General features: G+C 33.3%; 1 protein-coding gene across 4 annotated transcripts; it reads right to left on the reverse strand.

Moving 5' to 3' along the window:
- Positions 1–197: 197 nt before the first annotated feature.
- Positions 198–9,013, reverse strand: LOC100782740 (SKP1-like protein 21). Of its 4 annotated transcripts, none has more exons than XM_041012131.1 (10): positions 8,679–8,998; positions 6,669–6,970; positions 5,507–5,731; positions 5,189–5,380; positions 4,992–5,102; positions 4,724–4,802; positions 3,858–3,964; positions 3,605–3,762; positions 952–1,085; positions 198–460 (listed from the first exon to the last, which is right to left on the reverse strand). In XM_041012131.1, coding segments are annotated over exons 2-10 (1,044 nt in total). In that variant the 5' UTR covers positions 6,705–6,970; positions 8,679–8,998; the 3' UTR covers positions 198–458. The 4 variants fall into 4 exon arrangements, with proteins under 4 accessions (XP_040868065.1, XP_006602805.1, XP_006602806.1 ...); XM_006602742.4 differs by having other exon boundaries at positions 3,861–3,964; positions 8,679–8,831; XM_006602743.3 differs by lacking the exon at positions 198–460 and adding an exon at positions 3,135–3,197 and having other exon boundaries at positions 1,010–1,085; positions 8,679–9,013.
- Positions 9,014–9,515: the final 502 nt, after the last annotated feature.

The raw sequence follows: 9,515 nt of genomic DNA on the forward strand, positions 1-9,515 counted from the left end.
ATCATGTATCTTGAAGAGTATTATCACATCTTGAAAAGGAAAACTCTTCAATGGTTTGTTAATGCAAGATTGAGTAATAGTATAATTTACACTTTTTTTTGTTTCAGTTAAAACTACATAAGTCATAAGGAACAAAGGAGCCTTTAAATCAAAACTTAAAAAAAGAACAAACCAAAAGAAAATTCACAAGAAAAATATAATCCACACAAGCTCAGAACCCTTTTTATTTCTTTCCTGTACGTACAAGAGAAAGCCCCCAGCAACTAATAGCATCAGAGCTAAACACCAACAATGAACCACAAAGAATAAATTTAAACAGTAGGGAAAAAAAAACAAAAAAAAACTGACATGCAACAATTCTTTAGCATGTGTCAGTATCTCAAAATTGTTTAAGCCACCTGTCATCTGGGTAGGCTTGCAATCTTTTACGCATTCATTTCCAGTCCATCCAAGTCAAGTCCTGAACAAAAATAGATGTTTATTGAGTTCCAGATGACAGTGAAAATGACTAAAATGAAATGAAAATTTTCCATTTTGAGCATATGATATATCAAAAATAGGGAAGCCAAGAAAGTGATTTATTACTAAATTGCACACTGAATATATTCAAGCAAATGTAATTTTTACTTTTCACAACAGGCATTCTAACAGATTAACTTGTATAAGATAAATAACAAGTGGAAACAAATTTGAATAAACAATAAAAGGAGAACGCCAAAAACATGTCATCAACTCTAGCAGACCAAAATGCAGAAGCAGCAGAAAACTATAATGAGGAAGAACTAATTTTAAAAGGAAGAGAATTGAATGGCAGGAAAATTTATTATACAAATAAGTTTTTCAGTAAGAGGGAGAGAGCAAGAACCAGAGAATTTTAGAAAAATTGAAATTTCAGCTAACAAGCATATAACGGATAAGTAAAATCACTCAAAACACAGGGAAAAAACATACAAGCATTTCGCCTCAGAAAACTATTTCCGTTGGGAGTAAAAAGCATCATCTTCCTTTCTTGTCCTGAAGATAAAAGTTCTTGCATCCTCTCTGGCCAGTCAGAATTCAATCGGCGGGCAAAATCTTCCACTTCCCTGTGTCCAATGGTACCAAGCACATAAGATTTTCTGTTCATCATCTTAAAAGTACATTTATGTAACCATCACTAAGCAAAAAGATTCGGTATATATCATCATAAAAGCACATTTATATAACATCACCATAAACATCTCTTTTTACATCAAATAATGTTTTTTTTACCCAAAATAACGAGGAAAAAACAACGGAAGACAATTAATTCAAGAAGGGTAGCTGTCAGTTTCTACACTGTACATGTGTACTAACTTTGTTTCAACACCTGGCAGATTTGTACAGCTATAAATAACTTGGAATGCTAGTTATAATTGGTGTAGTTAGTTATGCAGTTGTAACTGAAGGTGCTTTCATCAGAATATAATAGCTAATATCTGAAACTGAATTCATTGTAACAATAGTCAACACTTTTAGAAATAGAACTTCGCACTCTTCTCTGAAAATTTCTCTCTTTAGTTTCTATTTCACCCATTCCAATTGTAAATCTATTTCTATTTTTGTTGTAAATAATAATGTTTACTCTGCTGTAACTGTCCATTCTCTTTTTGCATGCCATCTAAGACTAGGGCGTCCCAATCTCAACGTCATGAGAATTGTACTACAACAATGAAATATTCCAGTCATCAACAAAAGCACTTTTGAATTTTGTTCAGCCTGGTGTGTTGAAAAAACACATTGACTACCTTCCTTTTCTTCTAGAACTTATAATTCACCACTTGCATTAGTATATAATGATTTGTGGTGACCTGCCCCTCTATTATCCCTCCAACAAATTTCTGTATTGTTACTTCTGTTGATGCTTATTCTAGATTCACTTTTATCTACATACTCAAAAACGAGTCAGAAACCTTCACTTTTCAACAATTTAAATCCATGGCTGAAACACTGTTTAATGGCAAACATAAACCTCTTCAAACTGATTGGGGAGGGGAGTTTTGACCACTCACCGAGTTTTTGAATGACTAAGGCATTATACATAAGCTCATCTTCCCTCACACACAATACCAAAATGTAGTAGAAAGAAAACAAAGGCATATTGTCAAATTTGGTCTTTCCCTACTCAGTCATGCTTCTTTGCCCTTAAAATTCTGGGGTCATGCCTTTATCACTCCAGTTTTCTTAATCAATAGACTTCCCCACTGTATCAATTAACTTCGCAGTTCCTTATACACAATTGTTCAACCAAATGCTAGATTACTCATTCCCAAGAGTCTTTGGGTGTGCTTGTTTCCCTCTTATCAGACCTTATAATATTCAAAAATTCAATTTCAAATCCCATGAATGTATCTTTTTAGGGAATTATACCTCTCACAAGAACTACAAATGCTTAGCTCCTGCTGGTAAACTTGTTTCCAAAGATGTCATCTTCAATGAAATTTAATTTCCTTACAAAGAACTCTTCTTACCTGATTCTTCTACTTGTATCCCTGTTCCTCAACCTATTCCAGCTACAGTTCCACCGGTGTACTAGTTTTGTTTCAATAGCTGACAGATTTGTACAGCTTTAATACAGTTAGTATAGGCAGTTGTAAGTTGTAACCAACTCTGGGTACTATCATCAGCATATATATAGCTGATATCTGAAACTGTAATTTTGATTACAACAATAATCAACACATATAGAAACAAAACTTTCCACTCTTCTCTGAAATTCTTTCTCTCTTCTAATAATTAACATGTCTAACACTGCACTTAGGCTAGCTCAAGTTAGTAAGAGTAAGGTTAGTTAGAAACTACAGGCTTGAATCCTTGTAGAAGCAAAACCAAAGGGGCAATTCAATTATCATCATAATATTGCCAAAGACTTATAAAGAAAAAGGGAAAAATATTACTAGTCATCCTAAGCAAATTAGCAAATCTTATAGACCCGTACCATTATGTATGTTGACCAATATTAAAATGAACAAGAAGTTATGAAGTATTAGATTAAAAAATTTCTAGAATATAGGTACATGGTCAGAACCAATTGCATTACCCATCTAAAAGTTTTACAATATTCAGGATCATGAGAAATTAATAGCTAGAATGAGATATAGGATACAAAATATTACTAAATTTATCATTCTCCAAAAAGGTGTGAAATCCAATAAATTAGCATTGCCATGTCTCCCTCTCTGTGATAAACACAAGTACGCAAGCACTTCATGCCATATTCAACCAGCAATAGATGACTCAAAAAGTACAATTTGTAGAAGGATAGAATTCAATCATTCCGATGCCTTGTCCTCTGCATATGCTATACTCCACACAAAATATATTCACCAATGCTACTGATCACTAATGAGAAGAAAAGCTAGTGATCTGCCACTGCAACTATGCTAAAGATAATGATAGCCATCCACAAAAAATAAAAATTAGATTTTAGAAACAGCATAGTGTAAACAATATAATTAGTGTGTATTTGGTTCAAGCCTATTTGGAGAAATAATTGTTTTCTCTTCACAATTTCCTGAGTTTTAAAAAGAATAATTATTTCTCCTGAAAAAGCATTACCAAACATGCATTTAGAATGTAGCCCAACCTGTCAATTTTTTCCTTTAGCGCAGGATCAATCCCATCATCTATATCTCCATCATCAAATTCTCTATGAGCAAATACATCTTCTGTATGTGAATTTGAGGTCTCAGCAATTCTATCAGCTTCAGCACTTTGGTGTCTGATACTTTGACCATTTACTTCCTGTCGCGAGATAAAAAAAAATGCAACACTTACATCTAGTATGATAAATAATTGACTTTTTTCATTAAAAAAAAACAGAACAGAATATTTACAACAACCTTGTTCACTTCAGAAGCTTCCTTCAGAGAAGAGTTCTTCTGTTGTTGCTCTTTTTTCCTTCTATTTTTCTTTTTATTCTTAGAAGTTTTAACTTCCTTTGGATCTTTGACAAAATTCTTCACCATTAGTTAGGCATTCAAGGGAATTAAACCAGAAAATAAATTCAAAAAGATACAGCTCACAAAATATTTATACCCAAAAGAATTATAAAACAGTTCTAGAATGAGACGAGTAAAAGATACAAGACATGAGTGACAAGGATTGTCAAGAACCATGCTGTAGACGTAATGGCATACTAGGTAGTGATGCCATTTGTCATGTTATGACCAATGGTCAATTGTAAAGTTCTCAATCCTCATCATCATTAATATCTTCTTCCCTGTTATATAGTTTAAGGTAAATAACACTAACCACCCTTGAGTGTTATTCAATCAACACTAACTAAATTGTATTTTTCCTTCAAAATTGCACTCCACCCCAATGAGTAAACAGCATGAAACACTTGTTACTCTCTGTTAATAGAAAACAGATATTAGCACTGGCTTTGGCAGTGCTACTTCAATTCAATGAGTAATATTGAGGAGACTAGGGAAAATCTATCTACTACAAATAATGGTTCTCTAAAATTTAGAAACAGTATCATCTTCAATTATAAAGCACCCATGTTCGATATTCATCTAATTGACTGTATACTATATCAACCACTAGGCTCATCAGTAGGTTTAGCAGAACAATTTCATGTGGTTCACAGATAATATAAGATAGAAAGGCTTCAATTAGGGATGAGCCGATATATTTCACCAATCTACAGAAAGAAGCAGGAAGTAAACTCAAGAAAAAAACAGGGATAAAAATGCTCTACCTCCATCATTTCCATTAATAAAAGACAAAAGGTCATCAACTGAACGCTCATCTACATGCTCTTCTTCAACTTCAACATTCTGAAAAATGCAAGGGATCAATTTTCTTATTAAATTCAACAATCTACAATTTAGGACATGAGAAGAGATGCAAGAAAACATCTCTTGACAGCAAAAGTTCAATTTAATTAGGAATATCTAGTTAAGAAAGGACTACATTATACAATGTGACATATACTGTAATATGATAAAATAAAGAAACACTGGTACCTTTAACCTCTCACGCTCTCTTAGTTCTTTCCTCTTTTTGGCATACAATCTATTCAAAAGCCTGATCCTTGGGTCATCAGTTGTGTTTTTCAAGGGCTCCAACTTCTCTTCCTGGATAAAAAGCATGTGTGAAAAAAGAGAATTGAAGATGAACAAAGACATAATTAGCATACAGAGTTCTCACAAGCACCAGACACCTCAGTAAGATCATCAGGCAGATGAAATATCTCACGTATCTCCTCTGGAGATTTTCCTTCAATTATCCGAGCAAGTGCACGACTTGTAAGATCAACCAATGGCTTCAACTGAAGGCTGTCTGCAGCAGATGTCAACTCACATAGCCGCTTTGTGTCCATCCTAATGAATTTCTCATCATAAGACTTTCGTTCCTATACAAAGAATAACCCCCAAGTAAGATCATCTTGACATACATTGTTGTTCAGCCATAAATTATCTTGTATAAAGATAATAACAATGTAAAAACATTAAAGAGAGAGGCAAACAGGTAGTAGAACCTTGTTTGAGCGACCTGGTACTTGATGAAAACGACAATAATCAAGAATTAAGCTCAACGTCACAGGACTGACTCGTTGAGGAAGACATATCGCACAACTCTTGGAAGATCCCATGCCTTTTTGTATTATTTCTTGACAAATCAGAGGGCAATACATTGCAATTTCTTGTTCCACTTGTTGGATTGAACCATCTGATGTCTCAAGCCAGATATAAGGCTTCATCATCTGAATTTTTGTATATATAAAATAAAGAATTTATTAGGAAAGAAGAGAAATAAACAAAAGTAAGAGATATTACAGAGGAAAAAAAAATAGAAAACAAAAACAAGATCAAGAAACATGCATCACAGCATGCCAATCTCTCTACAGATCTATCAAAGGCACTTCTCTAAAAAGACCATTGGCAGAGCATCATGAAGGAGTTAGAATTTAGAGAAACTACTTGATCCCAAAATAACTTGCTGATGTTCCAAGAAGCTCCAACTAAATACACCAAAGAACTGCAAACTCAGAACAACACCAGAGTTTTTTGGTGTTTCTGGCAGAAGCAAATCCTCTATAATTAACATACTGAATACTGATCTAGTGATACCAGTTCTTTAATAATTAATTTGAATGATAGTAAGTTCTTTGAAAATAATTAACGCGATGAACTTAAACCATACTAGCATTAATTAACATACAGGAACACTAATCCATGGTGGTATTCCTCTAATTCCATCCCTTTAAGAGCCAAAATGAAAGACACTTCAATTCTTGTCTAATAATTAAAACTTTGAGCACATATAAAGCCAACTTAATCATCTACAGTTTAAAACAAATCTCAACAACTTTTGAGGGGGCAAACAATTGAATAAACATTGTGATGAGAGAATAATAACATATATGGTTCACAACAAAACTTATTCAATTAATTTTAAATTCAGAAATGTAAATATAATAACAAAAATTATTACAAATCAAGTACCAAAACATATAGAACAGAATAAATCATTTACAAATAAAGATTAAAGAACAAATTTAACATGACTACCCAACAAAAATGAGATAAAGAAGAAAAAGAAACCCAAAGCAGTATAACTTAATTACTTAAATAAAATTTTAACCTCTGAAATATACGGATTAAGGGGGAAAAAACTTATAATACAAAAATGTATCATACCTCAGGTTTAATAACCGCCATGTCAATTTCTGACATATTAAACCAATTTGAAAAGTAAAATCTATTGATATTGAAAGTTTCTTTGTGATGCAAGCAATATTTGCTGAGGTGGAAATTCAAATTTCAACTCCAGACAACCAGGTAATACATCCAGTAATCAAAGGAATTCTGCAATCAGGATCAAGAAGCTCCAGCAACATTTCTCAAATGCATGATCCATGAAATTATTTGCAGAACAGATGTAAACTTGCAAAATAGAAGAATGGAGAATAGTTCAGCACCTTTCAAGTTCAAAGCAACAGCTGTAAAAAACAGAACAAGAAGTCACTATGCGCAGAAAATGCCATTAAATAAATGAAAACTAAGCAAACATATACTGCTGCAAAATTAAGGATGACAACATATTGTTTGTGTGTCTTTTACACTACATATATTGGCCACGACAAAGTGCCACAAATGCTAAATTTTCTAAAGTAATTCACACACACACAGGGAAAGATGTACTTATTGCCATTCAAGTCTATATATAAAATTACCAATATTTCTTTACATACTCATGTTTGAATACATGTATAATTGAAATACTAAAGAGTAAAGACACATTCAGCATCAAACTGAACATATTTGACACCTAAGCAAAAAGCAAATCTCGATATCCATGTGGAACGTAACATAAATAACAAAATAATGGCTACTTGTAAATTCTGAGGTGCACACTGCATCATTGTGCATTCTATAGATGATGGAGAGACTACATATTTTAGTTTATTAAATATGCCATGCCCACTTAATGTATTGCTAACTTTTGGATCAAGGGAGACTTGTCAGGTGTTAACACAATTGTAAATGCACCAAACGCATACAATAATTATTTTGGCAATATACCACATTCACAAACCTGTAATAATGCATCATTGTATAAATCTTTCTAAGATGTAAATTCTACATCTTTTGCTTAAATTCATGTAATGACTGTTAGTATAAACATTAGGATATATCATCATTCGTCCCTCCTAAATATAAAAATTCTCACCAAGCATTAAACTTATCAGTTGTAGGTGATAGAACGACAGCACTTCAAAGAGGATTAGGGATCGAAAACAGTATAACTCCTTATCTCTACTACAGTCATTTATGTTAATTACTTATCTATAATTGATAAATCATATCTTGCACTTGCAGAGTTTATACCCATAGTTCTCTCTTCATCAACAGATGGAGAATATGCCAACATGCAAATAACAATCATGATTTTAGCAATAACAGCCCTATTTTCATTTAGGCTCTTTTGAACAACTCATCAAGTACTGCATTCTAAGCTATTTTCTATTTGTACCGGAAATATCCTTGTAAATTCTTGTGTAAGTATTGCAGAACACTGAAGCACCCCACCCTTATAAAATTTCCCCTCGTTTAAAAAATCTACATAGACTTACAAGTACAAATTTTGTTTTCCCTCATTTAAAAAAACTTACACCAATCATACTCACAAGCACCAAACTTCCATTTTCACTCAGCATTATCCAATGACATTACATTAATTCTCACACATAAAAACCTAGTTGTAGCCACTCAAAAGTAAACCAAAAGCGCTTCCCCATCACACCAAGAAATCCCGTTCCCATAACACTACAATCACCCCTCCCAAATAGAAGTAATTACATAGTAAACAACAACCCGAACTTCATCATTTCTATTGCAAAACAACAACCACTAGCACCACCATCTTTGCTTATAGCATCATTTCCAGCAACCAAAACAAAAAAGTTAACCCGACAACAACTAAAACAGCAACATAGAAAGGTTATATGGTGGCACAAAAAACACATTTTGAAGACAACCCACGATTATTTACCACGTCCTAATGTTAGAAATGCACTAGGATGTGGCAAAAGAAAAATGGGAAACGTTTTCTGGTATTGAAATAGAGCAAGGCAATCCATGTGTTAGAGAGAGAGAGAGAGAGAAGGAGAAGAAGAAGAAGAGGAGGAGGAGGAGATGATTGAGTACCTGAGAAGAGAAAGGGGTTTGCTTTGAAATGGAGGGAATTGGCGGTTGTCGGCGATGGACAGAAATGGATAGATAGAATGGAAGAGAGAGAACGAAGAGATTTTGATTTCGGGAAAAAAAAAAATGAATTTTTTATTTTGGATGGAAAGTGGAAGGGGAAATGAAATGAAGAGGTTTTTTTTTTTACTTTTTTTTCTTTTTTTTTTTGTATAAAAAATTGTGAAGAAAAAAAAATAGAAAAATTCAGTTTGGTTTAATGGATTGGTAAACGACGCCGTATAGTGGTGAGCCGTTTTGGTGTTTTTTTTGGAGAAAGTTGTGGGCCTTATATTGAACCTCAAAGAGTTAAGCTGAGCAATGAAATTTGGGCTTTTACTTCCTTCACCCCAATATTGTTGCGTCCTGCATCGTTTCTGGAATGGTTTTTTTTTCTTTTCGGACTGGTCATTTTGGAAGCCAAAAAATGGGGTGCATTCTAGAATGTAATTGTACATTCTAGAAGCCAAAATGGAGTGCAGGAAGCAACTTGGAGGTTCAGGAAGCAACAGCCTGAAAGTTTCGTGATTCATGCAACTAATTATATAGAAACAGGGTAAAAGTGACTGGTAAAATGGAATTTTAAATAGGGATGATAAAAGGGTGAAGAAATTTGATGGTTCACCTAATTAGACCAAATGGCTTGGGTTTTAAAATTGAGAAATATCATTTTTATAGTACTAAAACGTAGAATAAAGGAAGATTGAATTGTTTTGTTGATCTTAAATATCTTATGATAAATTTGAGTTAAGCTCATTCATAAATCTATTCAAACCTATGTGGCCACAGCAATCTCATTAA

This window comes from Glycine max, chromosome 18 (genome assembly GCF_000004515.6).
Source record: "Glycine max cultivar Williams 82 chromosome 18, Glycine_max_v4.0, whole genome shotgun sequence".
Lineage (NCBI taxonomy): Eukaryota > Viridiplantae > Streptophyta > Magnoliopsida > Fabales > Fabaceae > Glycine > Glycine max.